General features: G+C 47.3%; 1 protein-coding gene across 1 annotated transcript in view; it reads left to right on the forward strand.

Moving 5' to 3' along the window:
- Positions 1 to 22688, forward strand: part of sgsm1a (small G protein signaling modulator 1a) — a 112973-nt gene that overhangs the window by 62511 nt on the left and 27774 nt on the right. The window contains exons 8-15 of the mRNA XM_048556176.2: positions 1240 to 1371; positions 3622 to 3746; positions 6932 to 6999; positions 8773 to 8936; positions 13179 to 13308; positions 15934 to 16072; positions 19543 to 19607; positions 21431 to 21576. Of these exons, the coding sequence (XP_048412133.2) occupies positions 1240 to 1371; positions 3622 to 3746; positions 6932 to 6999; positions 8773 to 8936; positions 13179 to 13308; positions 15934 to 16072; positions 19543 to 19607; positions 21431 to 21576 (969 nt within the window). The remainder of the gene's footprint in view (positions 1 to 1239; positions 1372 to 3621; positions 3747 to 6931; positions 7000 to 8772; positions 8937 to 13178; positions 13309 to 15933; positions 16073 to 19542; positions 19608 to 21430; positions 21577 to 22688) is intronic.

The following is a 22688-nucleotide window of genomic DNA, read 5'->3' on the forward strand; positions in this document are numbered from 1 at the left end:
AGACAATTCCTTCCGTCTCCTCTTCAACTCTGTCCCTTCTGTGTTCGAGATGTGTTGGGATGTAGAAGAAGGTATTGTGCCAGCTCTTGCTCCAGTAACTGGAGGCATTTTCCCCTTGAGGAGCAATGTCAAGGATTACCCAGAACGTAGTGGGTTGGGGTGAGGTGAATGGTGGGGAAGAGGGCCTGGGTTGGTGTCACTGCCTGTGAGCTCCACATTTGAATGCTACTCCAGGACTTGATGTCCAGGGAAGGTGCATATACAACATGGTTGAGCATTGGCCTACAAATCCTTCCAACGCGTGCCAGTGGCAAATGGTGAGAGAAACAGAGACTCCAGATCAACCGTGTGATGGAGAGAATGTTGGAACCAAAAAGCCATCACCATTTATATCTCTGGGCGAGAACATGCAGGGAAAAACGTACAATGCTAGAGCAGCACAGACCCCTGAGTGATCTGTAGCACACCGCTATGGTGAGGTAAATAGGGATTAGTTGGTAATAACGAAACGGTTTGAAGGTTAAGGTCACACAGATGCTACGAGCACGATGAGAGCTAAAAAGGCAGTCAAGAAATATCACGCAGGGGGTCTGAGAAATTAGAATTCTATGTTACAAACTGCGACTAGGGTGGGGGCCATAGACGTTTCTTGAGGAGAATGAATAAAACCATCAGATGTAAGAGCAGGAGTAAACCCATACAGCCCATTACGCCCATCCTACAATTCCATGGGATCAAGGCTGATCTGATGATCCTCAATTCCACTTCTCTGCCTTACCCCCACAAGTCTTAATCCCCTTACTGATTTAATAATCTGTCTCTCGGCCTCAAATAGACTCAAAATAGTTACTTGAAAAAGGCGTTGGTCCATCTCCTGAGGTATTGCCATGAATCCTGAATGAAGTTTACAAAAACACAGTTGGGCAATAAGTCAAGGGGAAGATGGTTCGTCCAGGCTCCCATTCCAACCGAATCCAGACCACAGGTTGTGTAGTAACAGATAAACATTGGAACTTCTGTTTGTAAAAGCAGTTGGGAATTGGGGGGGGCTTTTCAAGAGGATTAGCTAAACTCGGCTCAATTGGCTTTCTCCTCAGTATCACCTTAGTGAAGGGCCAAATGACATGTCTGTGCTTTCCCATAATCCTGTGTTACTGAGCACCGCGTTGCAGCAAGTACCTCTGTGCAACCACCTGGTGTCATTCGCTGCTGCTCCTTTCTCCCGTGTGTTGTTTCCAGATTCAGAAGCGACACTCTAGTGGTAGCATGGACGACCGGCTCACACTTTCTGCCCGTGACTATGTTGAGTCTCTGCACCAGAACTCTCGGGCGACGCTACTGTACGGCAAAAATAATGTCCTGGTTCAGCCGGTAAGTAGCTGTCTAACTGCGCGCATGCATTTTACTTTAGGTGCTGCTAGGCTTGTGCATGCTGGTACAGGTGCCACAGTGCCTTCGAGTCGGTGGGCTGTGTGTGTGTTCGAGTCTCACTCCAGAGACTTGAGTGCATAATCGAGCCTGACAGCCTGGTGGAGTACTGAGGGGGTGCTGCGTTGTTGGAGTTACTAGTTTTCAGATGGGATGTTAAAGCGCAGTGCTATCCGCCCTGCCTGGAATATGTAAAAGGTTCCACAGCATTGCTGAGGAGCATTTAACCCTGTACCGGCCCAAGATAGGATCATATTCACTGCAATGTTCTCTATATTCCATACAGATATGAAAGTGGAGCTGACACCACCACCTTTTTGAACGGCTGACTGGTCTGCTCCTGTTTTTTACATTCTATGTTCCTGTCTAAACAGTGAGCACAATTTCAAAGTACTTCATTGGTTATAAAGTGCTTTGCAACATCGTGTGGTCAAGGTGACAATACAATAGATATTCTCACTAAAGCTAACTGCAACATCAAGCACTGTTCATACCACTGAAGCACAATTCATAGTGTTTGGAATTTAATACTGAACTCACCTGAATTTGAGAATTCCTATCCACACGTTCAGCACATGACTCATAAATCTGCCTGTTAATTATTTGCAATACTTCCCGAATGCAGGTGGATCACCAGTTGTTGCATTGCTATATATCGCACAATGAATTATGCAGGGATGTTACCTTGATTTGAAATCTCACAGCTGTCAGCAGTGATATAAACTATTTCTCCAATTACTGCGCACACACACATAGTCATGGAGCTCAAGCTGTGACAGACCCACAGCCTGTGTTTGATTTGTCCTTTGATTCCCCTTTCCTCCAACTGCATTTCTCACTTATTATTAAATGTCAACGTGGTCTCCATCACAGACTCTGAATGTGCAATCTACTGCCTCCCAGTCTCCCGAGAGAAAGGTTTGTAGTCCAACCCTCACATTTAATATTCGATATATACCCACTTGTTCCAGAGCCTTCAGTCACATTAATAGTCTTTTTTTTAAGTTCATACTTAGGATGTGGATGTTGCTGGCTGGGTAATCATTTATTCCCCATCCCTCAATGCCCTTGAGAAGGAGGGGATAGGCAACAAATTCTGGCCTAGCCACCAATGTCCATAACCTGCGTGTAAACAAAAGCAAAACCTTCCAGTTTGCTGACCCAGCATCAGTGAAGGAACAGCAGGGTAGTCCCAACGTGTGAACATGTGGAATAGCAGCAGGAAGTAGGTCATTTTCCGTCGTTTATATGATTGGTCCAACTTCTTGCCTGCCCCCGAATAACTTTTCACCTCCCTGCATCACAAAAAATCCATCTACATCTGCGTTTAAAAACTTTTTCAAAGACTTCCGCTGTCTTTTGAGGAAGCGAGCTGTAAAGATTTGCGTCCCTCTGAGAGACAATGTTCTGACTCCCCTACGTCTTAAATTGGTGACCTGTTATTTTTAAACGGTGATCCCTTGTTCCCAAGTCATGGATGGCATATGGTTTGGGGGAGAACTTAGAGATGCTGATGTGACTGCAGTGAAGGTGGGAGGGGTGCATAGAAAGGACGCTCTAAACTGTGCATGCTACGTGTATATGGTTGGGGGTACAAGAGTCTGATTGTGTATCCCTAAAGTCAAGGCAGATTAGGCAAGTGCCTGGAGAAACATTTGACAAAGACAAAAATGATCTTGGGCTCTGCTACCCTCTTGACATAAACAGGTCAGACCACGTGCTCTTCATCCCTGTTTACTAATTTGAGATCTTCAGGGACCATTGTCCCTTGGTACCAGTTTATTTTAGAGATTCACTCGTGGGACATGAGTGTCGCTGTCTGGGCCAGCGTTTGTTGCCCGCCCCTAGCTGCCCTTGAGAAGGTGGTGGTGAGCTGTTGCCTTGAACCGCTGCAGTCCACCAGCTGTAGGTTGACACACAGTGCCCTTCAGGAGGGAATTTCAGAATTTTCACCCAGTGACAGTGAAGGAACGGAGGGATATTTCCAAATCCGGATGGTGAGTGGTTTAGTGGGGGACTTGCAAGATGTGATGTTCCTGTGTATCTGCTGCCCTTGCATTTCCAGATGGAAGTGGTCATGGGTTTGGAAGGCACTGTCTCAGGATCTTTGTTGAAAATCTGCACTGCAACATTCACGTTAATCCCCGTCCATTCAGCACAGCTATTCACTATTAGCTAATGTTCTCTCCTCAGAAAGACGATATGGAACCTATCCTGGGATACCTTTCACTTCATCAAACTGGAGACACCATGACATTAAAATGGACACCCAACCAGCTGATGAATGGCTCTGTGGGGGACTTGGATTATGAGAGGAGGTAACGACCTTGCGTCAGAGCTGGAATCTTCCTGGCTGCCCTTTACTGCTTTTTTTGGCAAGATGCGAGGCTTAAAAAGCCGAGTTTGTCAAAGTCAAGCTTTACTCACCAAGCCTGACCAACAAATTAAAATTGCTGTGAGGCCTGGGCAAAATCTGCTGCAAGTTTAATTCAGGCCGAGCTGTAGATTTTCTTCATGAAATGTAATGCCGGAATGCTCCCACTGACGGTGGGAATGCGTTTTCCGGTGTGACAGTTTGCAAACATCCAGAATTTCACAGGCTTTGCAGATGCTGTAATCATGGCAGGGAGTGCAGGAGTCAACTCTGTGCCTGTTAGCTTGTGCTTGCAGTGGGTATGCCTACTTGTGTCTAAAGGCAATACTGGGCTTGTGTGTGCTAACACAGTGCGGAGCTGGAGGAGCACAACAGGCCAGGCAGCATCAGAGGAGCAGGAAAGTTGACGTTTCGGGTCGGGGACCTTTTTTTTTAATAGCCCATTTCTGAAGAAGGGTCCCTGACCCGAAACGTCAGCTTTTCGGCTCCTCTGATGTTGCCTGGCCTGCTGTGTTCTCTCTGACTCCAGCATCGGTTGCCCTTCCTATCTCTGACTGAGCTTCTGTGTGTTGCTTACGATGTCGTGTGGAGGAATGGCCCTTTCAGTAGCAGCAGGCACTTGGAGACAAATGCATCTCAGTGAGAATTGACACCTCCAGGAGAGGAGGCAAAGATGAAACAAGGAACAGAGATTTTAGTGTGCATCGATGCAGGGCTCAGCTTTGATGTTTGCAGTCACATTGACAGAATGTGCAATAGGAGGTTGGCTTTTGGATGCAGTGAAGCATGGCAATATTTGTAATGTGTTTTAACCTGATTTTTCTCTTTTTTTTCTTTTTACTTTATGAACTTATTGCCTCTCTCCTTTTTCATTTCAATCCGGTCACTTACTTGGGTGAATGCTGGTGCCAATGGCTGCTCACTGTTTCTGTTGCTCTGTTTGGCTGCGCTTTCTCTGCTACCTGCACTGCACTATGTGCTCACCCAATTTATCACCCTGCTCTGCCTGGTACTTGGTCTGTCTCTGCTGATTTCTGCTATGTGACTCCCAGCATCAATTGCCAGAAATCTGGCAGGCCACCGGGGAAGAGAAGCAGAGATCTCTGGTAAGTTATAGCTCCCTCGGATAGCGTTGAGTGTACAAAGTCGTTCCTGTCCGTGGATAACAACTGCTGCTTTCAAAAAGTTGTTCACCATTATAACAAACAAATTGTTCCCTTACTCGGGTGATACAAATCCTTGCAACAAGACAAGCCCAGAGTCATTTTCTCAGTAAAAAGGCTTCCTTTGACTGTTGGATCCATGCACCGTGGTTGGAGATGCAGGCAGGCAGTCAGTAGGGGGTTTCCGTACCCTTCAGTTACACAAAATGGGCAGAAGTCAATCAATTGACTTAATGGGACTGCAGTGTCACCCATGTTTGAAACTTGGCTGTCATTCCCAACTGAAATTTGGGCATTGTGCAGTAGGGCCATGAGATCATTGGAGATGATGCAGCAACAAAAATCAACAGCTCCAGAAGATGTAAGGGGAAACAAAGTGAAAACAGAATGAATGGAAGTGTCCAAATTCAGCAAGGACGTTGCTCCATTAACATCAATGAGATGGTACTGTGGATTGTTCCATTGAAACCATCCCATCCATATGAGTACAGCATTTACTGGGACTAGGTGGTACATGTCACACAGCTTTTTGTGAATTCTGAAGCTGCGGATTATCAAGATTCCTGAAGAATAGCATAACTTGATCTTAAGATATGACATTATCAAGGCAGTATTCTTCATCATTGAGAGTATGGGACTACGTAATTGATTCTTCTGGTGGGACCCAGCTCCGTCCTCTGAGAGATGTGTTTGCTTTTCACAACTCAGTCACTTCCTGGAGCTATCTGTTAGTTAGGCACAAACTCAAGTTTAGCTTCACAACATGTTGTGATGAGACTTGACATTGGGGTTGCTTCTTTTGTTGTGATAACCGTTGGGCTACCGTACCCAATTTAGAGTTTTCATGGGTCACTGGAAAGCAGAAACTCAATAAATGATAATAAAATGTGAGGCTGGATGAACACAGCAGGCCAAGCAGCATCTCAGGAGCACAAAAGCTGACGTTTCGGGCCTAGACCCTTCATCAGAGAGGGAGATGGCGTGAGGGTTCTGGAATAAATAGGGAGAGAGGGGGAGGCGGGTCGAAGATGGAGAGAAAAGAAGATAGGTGGAGAGGAGAGTATATGTGGGGAGGTAGGGAGGGGATAGGTCAGTCCAGGGAAGACGGACAGGTCAAGGAGGTGGGATGAGGTTAGTAGGTAGCTGGGGGTGCAGCTTGAGGTGGGAGGAAGGGATGGGTGAGAGGAAGAACAGGTTAGGGAGGCAGAGACAGGTTGGACTGGTTTTGGGATGCAGTGGGTGGGGGGGAAGAGCTGGGCTGGTTGTGTGGTGCAGTGGGGGGAGGCGACGAACTGGGCTGGTTTAGGGATGCGGTTGGGGAAGGGGAGATTTTGAAACTGGTGAAGTCAATAAATGAGTTTGTTTGCAGTGGCTTCTGTGGTGCAGTAGCACTATTACAAGCCTGTGGATTGAGTGGTCTGGGTTCAAGTCTCTTACCTGCCCCAGAAGTGTACCATGAAATGGTCAGACAGGTTGATTTTTGTTTTTTAAGACAAGGATATTGGTTTATATGCCTGAAGTTATACCCTGAGAAACTGCTTCCCAGTTATTAATACCATGAGTCACAGAAACTGAGTCATGTTGAGATAAATTATTTACTCTTGTTACATTTGGAAATGGTCATTCCAGAGGATGATTTCCAAGTCACACTCTGCCCCTGGCAAGTTGATGAAAAGTGTATCCTTGTCACTGTCATCTCTGGCTAACTACAATATGTTGTGAGCCTGCCTCAGAAATTGCTGGGGAGCTTAGGGCAGCCTGTACAAATGCTATGTCATTTGGAAGGGGTCTAGTGAGTAAAGGTTCTCTGCTTGATTCAAGAGCACATTTTCCAACCAACTCTATCTCTTCACCTGTTATTAGCATCATGGATCTGGCTGCAGCACAGGATGTGTTCAAGCCGTAGGAAATGGCTGCTCACTGTGAAATGTCAGTATCTAAATGGTCGCAATTTGATCTTTTTCAGTATATACTGGGACTATGCCATGACCATTCGTCTGGAGGAAATTGTCTACCTACATTGTCATCAACAGAGTAAGAAGGACAGCACTTTCTATCAGAATTTTATATGTTAAGGTTGTATTTCCATTCGATGCCAGATACCCTGATAATATGAGGTACCAGCTGTACTTCCATACTTTATTTTTATCACTCCCAACCCCATAACTACAGACTGAGGCTGTTTTTTTAGAAATAATTTTTGGGCAGTGAGACTGTTATTCATTGTCTGTCCCCGGCTGTGTTAGCACACCTGAGGGATTTACAGCTTCCTCCATGGGGCTAATCAGAATCGACCCCATTTCTGTGGAGCTAGAGCCTCATAAACAAGCAGATATGTTATGGGTAGCAGATTTCCTTCATATGAAAACAAAGTGCTAGATTTACTCAGTAGGCCTGGCAGCATCTGTGAAGACAGAAACAAAGTTAATGTTTCAAGTCCATTATGACTTCTTTAGAACTTGAAAGGGAGTTGTTTCAAACTCAGTGTTAACTCTGCTTTTGTATCTACAAATACTGCCAGACCCCCTGAGTTCCTCCAGCATTTTATGCTTTTATTTCAGATTTCCACCATCTACAGTATTTGACTTTATTTTCGGCATATTTGTTTGACTGTAGGACTTTACCATGAAAGCTTCACAGCAATTCATGGTCACATTTACGAATCATAACTTTTTCAATTTAACTTAATTTGCTTTCAGATTGTTTTAAAAACTGAAGCTAAAACTCTCAAATTGTCAGATTGTCACAGAAGGTTTTGAGCTCCCGTTCTCCAGACTGGTAATCCGGTAACCTGGTCACTGCTACTCAAAACAATGCAGCTAAAGTCATTTTGTTGGTGTTTGCCCAGCTTTGTGTGCTGTAAAGATGGTCCCACAGAATCACACTGCACAGAAAGAGGCCATTAAGCCCATCATGCCGCTGCTTACAGGATCGTCCTATGTGTCCTGATCCCCTGCAAATATTTTCCCCTTCAAGTATTTACCCAATTTGGAACATTGTTCTTGGAATGTGCTTTCACCAGGCTTTCAGGCAGTGTGTTCTATATTTCAACTCACAAGATGGTGCAGTTTGTTGGGTAGTGCAACGCCACCCAGAAGAGTGGCATAGCATGGGTTTTGTTCACACAGGCATTTGCCTGTCTGTCACACATCAGTCCCTGCTGTGTCAGTGTGGGCAAAAGCATAGCTGTTTAATCATAGGAGATAATGCCAAGCCAAAGACCCTGTGCACACGAGCCTGTACCTCCTGTCCAAACTAGGGACGCTTTGTGCCTCCTTAACCCTTAAGAGTGAAGCCCTCGAACGAGGCTGAGTCAAACTCCCTTCTCCAGCAAAACTGCCGGCTGAGTCTCCTGAATGGATCACGTCAGCGGTGCCTCAATTATCCTAACCTCCCTCCAATGAATGATGTTGGATGTTTGAAGAGAGGTGAAGGAGACAGGGGCAGGGTTTTGTGTTTGGGGTTGGGATCCCGCCCTTGGGGTCCCTCCAAGACAGGAGCAGTTGGCCTGCCTGAAGAGAGACTAAGTGGGGCAAATGTGACGATCACTTGAAAAGATGGAATATTGATCTTTAAGAGGAAAACAGTGATAATAAATAATGAATAGACTTTAATTTATGGTTTCCTGTCCTTTTCCCTTTTGGCATCAGAAATAAAATTGCACCAGCGTTTTGGTTCTGACCCAGGCAATGGGTAAAATGGCTGCCTCTTGTCTCCCATGGCTTGTCCTGTTTATATCAGCTGCTGCTACTCACCTCAGTCGTTCTGCTCTTAATGGCCGTGTTTTTATTCCCTGTGTGCTCACAGTTGACAGTGGCGGGACAGTGGTCCTGGTGAGTCAGGACGGGATTCAGAGGCCCCCCCTCCGCTTTCCGAAGGGAGGACACCTGCTGGCTTTCCTGTCGTGTCTGGAGAACGGCCTTCTGCCTCGTGGACAGCTGGACCCCCCATTGTGGTCGCAGAGAGGGAAGGTACATGAATGTTCCTCGCGAGAATGGCGCAGGAATCTTCAGTGACTTTGACAGGGCAGATGCTGAAAGGTTGTTTTCTCTTGCAGGAGAGCCTGGGACCAGAGGGCATAGTCTCTCAATGAAGGGTCACCTGTTTAAAACAGTGATAAGAAGGAATTGCCCTTCTGTTAGAGGGGAACGAATCTGTGAAATTCTTTACCACAGAGGGCTGTTGAGACTAAGATTTTTAATCAGTAAGAGAATCAAGGGTTGTAGGAAAAGGCAGGAAAGTGGAGTTGAGGTTTATCAGATCAGCCATGATTTCATTGATTTAGGAGCAGACTAGATGGGCTGAAAGACCACTTCTGTCCCTGCATTTTATGCTCACTGTCATCTTCTTAATCTGGCAACATGATCCTTTCTTTTAAAATCTCTTTCCATTTTGAAATGGCTGCTTCTGTGCAGAATGTAACATTCCATGTAGCTGATTGTAATGCGGTTTTAGATTGTGCCCTGGTGCCAGGGCGTTGTTGTGGTAGAATGATGTTCTCGAGATCTACTGCGCCAGTGGAATCAGCCATGACAATTTGGAAATCTCACTTTTGCTCGTGAGAAGAAAGGAGGGAAACGTTCATCGAGAACAGAGCCTGTTCTCTTGGGACCGCTGGGTAATAATCTGAGCGGTGCTAATCAGCCCTAAATCAGCAGTTGGAGAGGATGTACAGTTCTGGGAACCATTAGACTCAGGCTGATATTGTCACTGCTGAGCCAAAGCGATGCAGAAATGAGCTTTAATTTGCAATGAAACCTGCTGAAACTGAGAGGAGCTGTTTGATTCTGACAGGAGGACATTTGATGCGCAGAAGTTCCATTTTCTTTCTGATTAAATAACTTTCTTGCCGATTTCAAATATTCTGGATTATCTGTACTATTGAGATAACGCCTGCAACATATTTTAAACTCCATGCAGAGAGTAGGATTATATCAGAGAGCTGCACACAATGTTTCGTATTGACTGTCTCTGCAGGAGTGGGGGGAGGGGGTTGTGAAAGAGTGGGGAGATAAAGGAATATTTGCTGCTGTCCTGTAGGTCTCAAGCCCTAAAATGCCCACATCCTGTGGGATACTGTGTAGCTTAGTTATGGTGCACTGTATGACCAGTGGCAGTGAACTGCACTGACTGAAAGAGTGATTGCTCCTTGCTGCTGTGCCTATTGAAGATGCCAGACATGTTCACTGCAGAAACTTACCGGTCGGGATCAACCCAGGTTTGTGTGATCGGCTGATGCTGAGGAATTTCGCCCCCTATAGGGACAGGAACTGGGCCGCACTGGAATTTTGCACTGGTGTGTTGTTCAGGCGCAATATCCACATCTGCCCGTCCTCTGGGTTTTTGGGAAGGCCGGATTATGAGGGACAAAGGCTCACCTGTTCACTAGTAGCAGGGTCTCATGGAAGGGATTTACAGGCCAATTAGGACCATTGACCAGAGGCTGTCTGGAATTCTGCAGTCAGCCCGAGGGTCCCTGTCAGGCATCAGGGGTAGGCATAACACAGTGTGGAGCTGGCGGATCGTAGCAGGCCAGGCAGCGTCAGAGGAGCAGGAAAGCTGAAAGCTTTCTGAAGAAGGGTCCCGACCTGAAACGTCAGCTTTTCTGCTCCTCTGACACTGCCTGGCCTGCTGCATTTCTCCAGCTCCGCACTGTTACCTCAGACTCCAGCATCAGCAGCTCTTACTGTCTCTATATCAGGGGCAGGCAGCTGCCTGAGGCTCACCACTTAGCAGCAAACCCCAGGGTGCATGGCCCAGCAGAGTGCCTCTGAGTTGGGCCTGAGTGGCAGGCTTCAGCAGCATGCTGCCCTCTAAAGGGGCAATCTGGTGGCCCATTGGCTGGATGCATGCTCCATGCTACTGCAGCCCCTTCACTGTGGATGACCTTTCTCTTTCAGTTGGATGGCAAGCTTGCTCTCTGGCCACTTATGGTCTAATTCAGGCAAAATTGATGCTGGGTGCCTGTTTCTGACATAGTTAGACCTCGGTTTAATTGTAATGTTGGGATCATAAACCTAAATGCAAAATTGTGTCCTCAGTGTCTTTCATCTCATACGTACAACGTTGGAATATTTTAACAAGGCTGTTACTGCATGTCAGATTTAAACTTAATGATTGACAGTGTTCATTACAATAGCTTCCACTGTATTTTGGTCATTTAACTCCTGAGCACATGCAGCTTATGTCTAGAGATACCATATTCATTTGCAAGCAAATGATTACCTCAGTGATCTCATGTTTTCCTAGCTCCAATTAGTGGAGTGTTGATTATTGGCAGGCTTGTTCTCTTTTTTTTCAGATCCCCATCCCACATGCACCTTTCTTATTTTCGTTTGTCTCCTTGGGGCCTTCCTGTCTCTTCCTTATTCCATCATGGACACACCCCTGCTGCTAGCCCCCTCCCTCTCTCCCCACCGGCCATCTTGCAGCCTCCCTGTATCCACTCCTCTCCCTTGCCCCCGCGGTCTCCTCCATCTACCTCTTAGCCCGTCAGTAGCAGGTGGCAACACAGAAGCTCCCCATCTCCTGGTCTGGTATCAGCAAAAAGACTACTCTTATCCCTCCTTCCCCCTCCTCCCTTGGCAAAACAACTATTGCCTCTCTAGCTCCTGCTCCCAGACCTCGACCCTCCCTCCATTCCTTATTCACTGCCCCTCTAATCACAGATTGTTTCCCTCCCACATTTGTTGCTGATAGGCTTGCCATTGAGTCTATCAACAGCAAGCAGAGGGTGTTGTAGGATTTCTGTCAACCAGCCTGTGATTGAAGGTATAGCTCTTCACCATCTCCTATGTACAGGGGAAGCACTTCCCTGATTGGCTGGCCCTGTGAGTGAATTTTGCTGATTTGTTGGGCTGATTTTCTGGGGTGGATTTGTCACCTGTATCGTTTAGATTGGGCATTAGTCAACTCTCGAGATAGATCATCCAAGATGGCTTTTTTTTTGCATTTGTTCTTTAAATGTGCACTGGAGGTTCTTCAGTGGAAATCAACTCAGCATTGCCACACTTGAAGAATGTGTTTTTGGGCAGGATTGGCAAAGGGTCATGAGCAATGAGATTTATGGATCCTTCAGTCCTCAGTTGAGTTTTCACAGGAAAAATGGACACACGGGCAGTCAGGCCAGATCTTTTGAAATGTCCAGCTCCATTTTCCTAAAGCGGCTGTGTTACCCTGCAATGTGTTAAATGCCTCTTGCTGTTCACTAGGGGGCATTACTTCACTGTTGCTTTCCCATTGTATACTCTGACTCTGTTTTTAACAAGTAAAACACAATAGACATTCACCGCAAGTGTAAAGCTGCACAAAGTGAGATTTTAATTGTACATGTAGGGGGATTCTTAGAAAACCCAAGGATATCACAACTGATGTAGACATATGACTGGCTACTTTCAATATTTGGACTAACTTGCTGTTGGCTTCAGATGAACCAACTCCCAATGCCAGGTAGTCTCTTGGCTTTTCGTACATGTTAAAATACAGAAAGGGGGGACATTACCACCTCACTCTGGAAAGCAATCTTAATGGCTCCATCACGAGCTCCTCAAGTCTGCTCTAGCTAATGGTGTCTATATTTATGTAATAAAAATATTAGTGATGGTACACCTTGCCCTGCAGTGACCAGGAAGGGTCTGTCCTTTGACATCCCCCCCCCCCCCCCCCAGCAACCTCTGTATTGACAAATAAAGTGATCACTGCCCCTCACACCACCTCCCAACAAGTTCAGTAAAACCAACAAGTGCCTTTCGTTCCACTCTCTCGGACAGAGGGCACATGTGAGTGTGCCTTTTTCTTTCTAATGACTCCTGAATGTGAGTGTTTGTTGGCCATCCCCAATTGCTGTTGAGAGGGTGGTTCACATACATCTGTCCTAATAACCAGTAGGAGTGATCGTATTGGAAGATGGTAGGGAGCCTATGATGAAAGTGGCGGATGGGCTATCCATCAATAAGAGACGAAGGAGAAGATCAGGCATGATCGCAATGAATAGCAGAGCAGGCTCAGTGGAAATTGTGGGTGGGGGTGGGTGCTCAGCTGCTCCCCCTCTTTGTTCCCTTCTTAAGGTCAGAGGCTGAGTGCTGACAAAATGATACAGACAGGTTTCTGTCCACCTGTAATCTTGCACTTCGGTTCTTCTGGCCTGTTTCACATTTCCTGACCCTTGCAAGTCATTGAAGATGTTGAGACTGAAACTGTTCATCTGCCTCTAGGGCAAGGTTTTCCCAAAGCTACGGAAGCGAAGTCCACCTGGATCGGCAGAATCTAGCTCTGACAAAGAGGAGGAAGAGGCAACTGACTACGTTTTCAGAATAATCTTCCCGGGAACTAACTCCGAGTTTGGTACGTATCTGATAAGCCTGTGAATTTAACACAGTCATCCATGCCTAATGAGGTATGATGGATGTATGGTTTAAGATTTTAGCAAAGATTTGCAGCTCGTGTTGTGGGGGAGTTTGTTAAATTTCTCACCGAGCTGGCTTGTTCTCGTTCAGACGTTTCGTCACCAAGTGACATCATCATTGAGGCCAAGCGTAGTGATGAAACAAGCCAGCTCAGCGAGCAAGTCAGTAACCTCATGGATGTGTTTACATACAGCTGGAACTTCCTTGTTCATCCATGTGTAGACCTTTGCTAATTTGGTAATTAAGGAGCATGCTTGCTTTTTGAACAAAGAACAGGCCCTTTGGCCCACCAAAACTGCAGCAACACATGCCTTTCTAAACTAAAAATCTTTTGCCTCTACATGATCTGTATCCTTCTACTCCCTGTCTATTCGTATATCTGCCAAGATGCCTTTTAAGCATTGCTATCGTATCTGCCTCCACCATCTCCTGTGGCAGCACATTCCCAGCAATTACTGTCCTCTGTGTAAAAAAAAAATACAAACCTGCCTCTCTCTCTTGTCACATTGTGTAATTTTAATTGATCAAAATCTGGATTATATTGTTGTAATTATAGAGAAGAGCATTGCTTTCACTAACGAACCCAGCGTAAAAAGCAAAAGAACCAACTTCCCCACTCAGGATACAATAGTGAGTGTACACTCGGTCGTTGACATACTATTTCTTCATTTGCTCATGGGATGAGGACTTTGCTAGCTGGGCCAGCATTTGTCTCACCCGTACATGCCCCTGAGGAATGTGATGGTGGTGAGGTCTGACTGTATCCACATGGTGTAGTGACAACCCCAAAAGTGTCGCTAGGGAGAGAAATACAGGATTTTCATCCAGGGACAAAAGTCTGGATGGTGAGCGGCTTGGAGAGGAACTTTCAGGAGATGGTGTCCATGGATGTGCTGCCCATGTCCTGCTAGATAGAAGTGGTCATGTGTTTGGAGGGCAGGCATGGGTAGAAAGGCTGGGAGATAGCGACTGGGCACAGGGAGAGGCTGGGAGACAGGGAGCAGGCATGGGGAGAGACTGGGAGTTAGAGGAAGTATGGGGAGCGGTCACAAGCTGCAGAGTTAGAGAGCAAACGTCAGCTTTTGTGCTCCTGAGATGCTGCTTGGCCTGCTGTGTTCGTCCAGCCTCACATTTTATTAGCTTGAGTTAGAGAGCATGATTGGCCATGGATAATATGGTGAATTGCATGATGGTCAACGAGATTACACGCCTCATTAATTACACAGTATTAAATTGAAATAATGTTAAAAGAGGCCAGTGTTTAAAAAAAGTGCTTGAACTACAAGCTGTACGCTTGTAAATGAGGTGGTGATCCCACTGTTAGCCACTACTTCACAAGCTACAACACTGCTGTTCAAAGTTGTTGCTTTAACAAATGAAACACCATTTTCTCTTCTGTTCATTAATGGCCATTACTGTGTACGTTTAAGTTGTACAGCAATGGGGGGATTGCACATACATATCACTTGCTCCAAGAAATGGCCAAGACGTTTGAGGCAAAAACAAGAAGGGTGCTGAAATGAATTCAGTTTTTCTGGCGATAATTCATCTTTCAATATCCTTTTTATTTTCTCTGCTGAAAGCTCAGCTGACTTCAGTGAACTCGGGATTGAGCATTGTCACTCTGTTGCTCAGCAAGTTCTGAATCAGTTGCAAGATCAACTTGAAGAGCATCTTGAAGGACTTCTAAATTTGACTAGGTGGTTTTGAGTTGAAGACACATGAGCTGTTTATGTCTGGCACACATCTATTTCATTAAAGCAAAGCTGTAGAATAATTATCTTGGCAAGTTTAAATCCCAGGTTTCTCCTTTTTTGTTGTCCTTTGGGATGCCTGTCTACATTTCAGACTTGTACACCAAGATGGTTTGGCAGTGAGACTGCTGCTGTAAACTGTGGCTATCAATGCTATTACAAAAGATTAATGTTGACCCAGTGACTACCTCACAAAACCCGCTGAAGGAGAGGAAACGTCTGCACTACCTAGAGAGCTTAATGCATTTCACTCAGGACGACAGAGCAGGTGGAGGCCATTTGGCCCCTTGAGCCAATTCTCCCATTCCGTGAGATCATGCCTGATCCTGAATTAATTTACTTGCCTTGGCTCCTTGAATGCCTAAAATAAGTCGATCAACGTTAAAACTGTCAGTTGGTAAGATCCAAGATTTCCACTGCCCATTCCATGAAGAATTGCTTCCTGACAACAGCCTGGAATGGCTAAGTTCAAATTGGACTTCATTTGAACCCACTCTGCCATTCATTATGACCGTGGGTGGACATCCACGCTCCACCTTCTGGACAGTACTCATGGGGCAGATTGTTTCTCTCTAGGCGCATCCTTTTAAGATCTTGTCCACTTTCATCCTTCAAGCTCAAAGGGTTAATCTGTGTGTGACCTTTCCTCATCATTTTAATCTTTATTGTCTCAAAAATCATTCTCATTTGCTCCTATTTCAGCTAGGTGTTTGCACCCTCCCGGTCTGCGATTGTTACTTTGTTTTTATTTCATCTGGAGCTTGCCAATGGATCGTTTTTATGTTTTGGTTTCCTGGGTGTTGCTGCAGTTCCCCAGGATCTGATGGACGTCCAGGGGGGTGGAATCCCGCTCATGTGGCAGCCAAGCACACGCAAGTCCTCCTGCTCCTCCTGCTCGCAGAGTGGCTCGTCTGACGGAGGGCCTTCCAATGGATGCAACCACGACAGGTAAGACCCAGTGTGGAGGAGAGCAGAACCACAACCAGTCAATCGTGCCTGCCAGAGTGTCCTTACCTTTCTCCTGGGGCCTGGGGAGAAACGTCATTTGCGAGGGGTAAACGTTGCTGATCGGGCTTGTGTTTGCTGCCCGTCCCTAATGACTCTTGAGAAACTGGTGGTGAATCACCTTCTGAAACTGCTGCTGCTGGTTTAGAGGTTAGGGAACAATACAGAGCCTTGCTAGAGGGCTTTGGAGAGTCGACTGCATTGCTGTAGAATAAAAGCAAGACGTGCGAGAGAAATCTGTGGAGAGACAAACAGAGTTAATGTTTTGAATCCAATGTGGCCTCTTCCAGAACTCCAAAGACCAGATGGGGATGGCAGATTTATTTCCCTAAAGGTCATTATTGAACTGGTTTCCAGTTGTTTAATGGTCATTGGGTTGAAAAGCATCATAATAGGTGAATGTTCTGGAATTTTACTCAGGTACCTTTGGCGAAGAAGTAAAATTTCAATAAACTTTCTCCCCTGGAGAGCACACAGCACCCATGTTGGGGCGAGTTGCATCTCATCTGCAGGAGGAGAGAAAGCATCTTGCCCCCTGCTCCCCTGTCATCTTGTACTTTGTGGATTCAGGTTCTGCCTCTATCCTGAGCTTCATAAAATTCAATCTGAGAAGCGTTGTCAAATTTAATTAGACTGTTGAATCAATGTTTGCATTGCCTGGGGCTTTCCACCTTAGTTGTCTGTTGTAATGCTGGGTCTCTGCCATTGACAGCCTGTTAACCTGTAACATCCCATTATTTTCATTTGAGTACTAATACAAAAAGGTTTTCAAGTCGCACTCCAGGGCCTGAGCTCAAGTCCAGGCTGACAGTGCAGTGAAGTCGTGATGGAGCGTTTTAGTGTGAACGTTGCTGTTTCTGTAATGAGATGTTATTGAAACAAGCTGACAGCAACCTGCACAACTGGATTGGAAAGTAGGACTGGGGGGCTGGGGGTGGGGGGGGGGGTGCGGTGTGGAGGGCGTGGGAGGTGTGGGTGGATTCAGATTTGGGGGTAGGGATCTGAGGGAGGGGTGAGGTCAGGTGGGGGTGGTGGTCTGAAGAAGGGGTGGGGTTTGAGTTAGAGATAATAGGAACTGCAGATGCTGGAGAATTCCAAGATAATAAAATGTGAGGCTGGATGAACACAGCAGGCCAAGCAGCATCTCAGGAGCACAAAAGCTGACGTTTCGGGCCTAGACCCTTCTTCAGAGAGGGGGATGGGGAGAGGGAGCTGGAATAAATAGGGAGAGAGGGGGAGGCGGACCGAAGATGGAGAGTAAAGAAGATAGGGTGGAGAGAGTATAGGTGGGGAGGTAGGGAGGGGATAGGTCAGTCCAGGGAAGACGGACAGGTCAAGGAGGTGGGATGAGGTTAGTAGGTAGCTGGGGGTGCGGCTTGGTGTGGGAGCAAGGGATGGGTGAGAGGAAGAACCGGTTAGGGAGGCAGAGACAGGTTGGACTGGTTTTGGGATGCAGTGGGTGGGGGGGAAGAGCTGGGCTGGTTGTGTGGTGCAGTGGGGGGAGGGGACGAACTAGGCTGGTTTAGGGATGCAGTAGGGGAAGGGGAGATTTTGAAACTGGTGAAGTCCACATTGATACCATATGGCTGCAGGGTTCCCAGGCGGAATATGAGTTGCTGTTCCTGCAACCTTCGGGTGGCATCATTGTGGCAGTGCAGGAGGCCCATGATGGACATGTCATCTAGAGAATGGGAGGGGGAGTGGAAATGGTTTGCGACTGGGAGGTGCAGTTGTTTGTTGCGAACTGAGCGGAGGTGTTCTGCAAAGCGGTCTCCGAGCCTCCGCTTGGTTTCCCCAATGTAGAGGAAGCGGCACTGGGTACAGTGGATGCAGTATACCACATTGGCAGATGTGCAGGTGAACCTCTGCTTAATATGGAATGTCATCTTGGGGCCTGGGATAGGGGTGAGGGAGGAGGTGTGGGGACAAGTGTAGCATTTCCTGCGGTTGCAGGGGAAGGTGCCGGGTGTGGTGGGGTTGGAGTACAATCCGACCCCACCACCCAAGACATTTTTCCATCCCCACCCCTGTCTGCTTTCCGGAGAGACCACTCTCTCCGTGACTCCCTTGTTCACTCCACACTGCCCTCCAACCCCACCACACCCGGCACCTTCCCCTGCAACCGCAGGAAATGCTACACTTGCCCCTACACCTCCTCCCTCACCCCTATCCCAGGCCCCAAGATGACATTCCACATTAAGCAGAGGTTCACCTGCACATCTGCCAATGTGGTATACTGCATCCACTGTACCCGATGTGGCTTCCTCTACATTGGGGAAACCAAGCGGAGGCTCGGAGACCGCTTTGCAGAACACCTCCGCTCAGTTCGCAACAAACAACTGCACCTCCCAGTCGCAAACCATTTCCACTCCCCCTCCCATTCTCTAGATGACATGTCCATCATGGGCCTCCTGCACTGCCACAATGATGCCACCCGAAGGTTGCAGGAACAGCAACTCATATTCCGCCTGGGAACCCTGCAGCCATATGGTATCAATGTGGACTTCACCAGTTTCAAAATCTCCCCTTCCCCTGCTGCATCCCTAAACCAGCCTAGTTCGTCCCCTCCCCCCACTGCACCACACAACCAGCCCAGCTCTTCCCCCCCACCCACTGCATCCCAAAACCAGTCCAACCTGTCTCTGCCTCCCTAACCGGTTCTTCCTCTCACCCATCCCTTGCTCCCACACCAAGCCGCACCCCCAGCTACCTACTAACCTCATCCCACCTCCTTGACCTGTCCGTCTTCCCTGGACTGACCTATCCCCTCCCTACCTCCCCACCTATACTCTCTCCACCCTATCTTCTTTACTCTCCATCTTCGGTCCGCCTCCCCCTCTCTCCCCATTTATTCCAGCTCCCTCTCCCCATCCCCCTCTCTGAAGAAGGGTCTAGGCCCGAAACGTCAGCTTTTGTGCTCCTGAGATGCTGCTTGGCCTGCTGTGTTCATCCAGCCTCACATTTTATTATCTTGGGGTTTGAGTTGGGGAGTCTGGCCTACATGTGGCTCCAGACCCACAGCAATGTGGTTTACTCTTAACTTCCCTTTGGGCAATTAGGGACAGGTAATGAATGGTGCCCCAGCCAGCGACACTCTCATCCCATGACTGAAGAAAGGTGTGAGGTAGGAGTGGGAGTCTGAGGGGACTGGTAGTGGCCTGATGGATAATGGGGTGGGGGTGGGGATGGGGCTGTGAGGGAGAGGCATATCTGAGCGAGGGGTGGTGGCCACAGGGTGGAGATGATCTGAGGAAGGGCTGGGGTGTCACACTGTTGTTCAGAAATCTCCTGAGATTGTGGCTGACTATTGCTCAGTGACTGGCCTGCTCACATAAACCACAAAGGCCATTTGCCCCGGTGAGGTATCGAGTATTATTTCTGGTGTTAGCCTTACTGTCACTTGTCTCTTCCAGGGCACCACTCAAGATGCTGTGTGACAACATGAAGTACCAGATCCTTTCCAGGGCATTCTATGGGTGTATGTATCAGCTTGGATATGGGGAATTACCTCAGCAATGTGCTTCTGTCTACAATGCTTTGTTTGGGAAAGCAAGCTGGTGTTACATTTTGGCATTCTTCAACCAATTCATGAAGGAGAGTACCTGAATCTAAACAACTTTACAAGGTCCTGGACATCTGCACAGGAAGGGCTGAGTGTTCTCACCAAACCACCTCCTCATCCACCTGGATCCATATACACTCCTGGGAGGCGCCCAACCTCTTTAACAGGCATCAAAATATACAGGAGCAGGAATAGGCCATTCAGCCCATCAAGCCACCTCCACCATTCAGTGACAGCGTGGCTGATTTGATAATCTTTAACCTCCCTTTCCCTATAACCATTGATTCTCTCACTGATTAAAAATCTGTCTATCTCGGTCTTGTATATATTGGCAGTTCCCTGCAGTAAAGAGTTCCACAAATTCTCTGCCCTCTAAGAGAAGCATTTCCTCCTCATCAGTGTCTTACATTGGTAACCCCTCACTCTGAGCTTGCACCTTCTGGCGCTAGACTCTCCCACAAGGAGAAACAACCTCTCCGTTCTCACCTGTTCTAACCCTTAAGAATCTTGTACATTTCAATAAGGTCACCTCTCATCTTTTAAACTCCAGTGAGCACATGCTCAGCTCAACATCTCCACATCAGACAATCCCTCCACACCTGGAATCAACCTCGTGAACATGCTCTGGACTGTCTTCAATGTCAGTATATCTTTCCTCAGATAAGAGGAACATATCGGTTTATAGTAATATCAGTGTGATAATCATTTATTATTTCATAATTAATATAATAATTATTAAATATAATTCATGTGAGATGGCATTGTTTTTGGCTCAAATAGTACAATTTTCCAATATTGTGTCACTATGAACCCCAAATAGCATCTGATCGCATGGCTTGTGAGGATTATGGGGTGCGACATATACACTGATGCAGCTTATAGATCATGGAGATGCATTGCACAAGCCACCCTTGGGTGGGAAATCTGTCAGGCAGACCAGTAAATTAGGGTGCACATTGATTTTATAGGTGGTTGGGGAGGCATAGGGTGAGTTGTCCACCCGTGGTTAATTTGAGGCCTGAAAGCGAGCGGTTTTTTTTTGCCTGACTCATGGCCTTATCCCACCTGCCAGTCCTTTAGAAGGAGCTGGGAGATGCCCATCATGTAGCTGGGAAGATTTAACCCTGCAGTCTGCGCTGAGCCACCTGCTCGGTGATGGGACCCATGTCTCCTTCTCCCTGTGCCTATTAGAGCACCTCTCTCTCTCTCTCTCTCTCTCTCCACACCTGCACAGCACCCAGTCCTTCCAAGATGCCTCCCGCCACCAAATCCCATCTTGCTGGGACCTGTCACCTTGGTCCTGGTGAGATGCTGGACTTGCCTGGGTGCTCAGTGTCCTTTGCTAAACACCATGGCTTGGCCCAGTCGCAGTACCAGCAGTGGCCATCGCTGCTGCTCAGTGCTGTTGGTGCACAGAGTGCCAGCTTCTGGTTGCTGGCTGTATGAGGAGGTACCGCTTGCTGGAGGGGGAAGGAAGTTTCACCATGTATTAGCTAAATGGCTAGCACCTAAAAGTTTAGAGCTGAGTGAGCTATCTAAGTCAAGGTTGAGGTGTGGGAGCCCTTCCTTGTAAATTCCAACCCATAAGCTTTCTGCTTCGATACAGTTATGGGGAGGTGTGGGGAATGCGGACTTTGAGCAGTGAATTCAGACGGTGCCAGCTCTGAAGAGTTTCAGCGGGTAGGGTTGGTGATGTGACATTGGCTCTCTCTTCATGCACACGTTCCTTTGCTTCCCAGGGCTTGCCTACTGCAGGCATCTGTCCACCGTGAGGACCCACCTCTCCGCACTCGTCAACCATACGGTCATCTGCCCCGCTGCATCAGCTAACGCAGACTGTGGCCTGACGAGAGAGATCTGGCAAACATTCCTGGAGGATAAAACGGTGTGTGGGGAAACGAGTCGTGGCTGTTGAGCAGAGCGGGTCAGAGGGCAGCGTGTCTATCCCTGGGAACTGTAAAACCTGGGCAAGGCTGCTTTTATTTCTGTGTAAAGGTATCCATGCGAACAGGCCAGCTGTGTCACCACATAAGTAGAGGAATTGCCAGTGGCTGGCAATGGAAAATTAAATGCTTTATTTTCATTTCCCACTCCTCCTGCTTCAGGTCAGTGTAGCCTTGGGTATTCAGGAGTAAAAGCTTCCTCCTTCTTTCTTAACCCTCTGGCTTTGACACCCACATTGTTACGGTGGCTCAATGGTTAGCACTGCTGCCTCACAGCGCCAGGGACCCGGGTTCGATTCCAGCCTCGGGCAACTGTCTGTGTGGAGTTTGCACATTCGCCCTGTGTCTGAGTGGTTCCCTCCGGGTGCTCCATTTTCCTCCCACAGTCCAAAGATGTGCAGGCTAGGTAGATTGGCCATGCTAAATTGCCCGTAGTGTTCAGGGATGTGTAGATTAGGTGAGCTATAGGGGGGATGGTTCTGGGTGGGAAGCTCTGAGGGTCGGTGTGGACTTGTAGGGCCGAAGGGCCTGTTTCCACACTGTAGGGATTCTACACTAACAGTGGACATTGTCCCAGTGGTGCCTTTATGATTAACATTACTGAAGTTTGGAGTCTGAGGGGAAAGTGCAATCATTCACTCCTAAAGGAAACATTTGTGGACATGAGGCGAAGATAGCCTCAAGTTCAACTGTGACACCATAACATGAATGAAGGGACCCACAAGAATCTACATACACACACGTGGATTTGGAGCAGGACTAGACTGTTCAGTCTTTTTTGAGCCTGCTCTGCCATTTGACCAGAAGATGGAACATCTGATTATGGCCTCAACACCAACTCCAAGCCTGCAAGCTCTTGCCCTTTGGCTCCTGCATTAGTGAAGTGGTTGATAAGCATACACAAGGAGAATGGAAGTTTCACTGATGAGAGTGAATGAGGGAGGGTGAGACGAAGTTCGTAATGGATACAATCCAGTTGGGACTGACAGCATTAGTCACACTGTAGATCTGTGTAATTTCATGTGATAAAAGATCTTGTGCACTGCTCACCATT

This window comes from Stegostoma tigrinum, chromosome 26 (genome assembly GCF_030684315.1).
Source record: "Stegostoma tigrinum isolate sSteTig4 chromosome 26, sSteTig4.hap1, whole genome shotgun sequence".
Classification (NCBI taxonomy): Eukaryota; Metazoa; Chordata; class Chondrichthyes; order Orectolobiformes; family Stegostomatidae; genus Stegostoma; species Stegostoma tigrinum.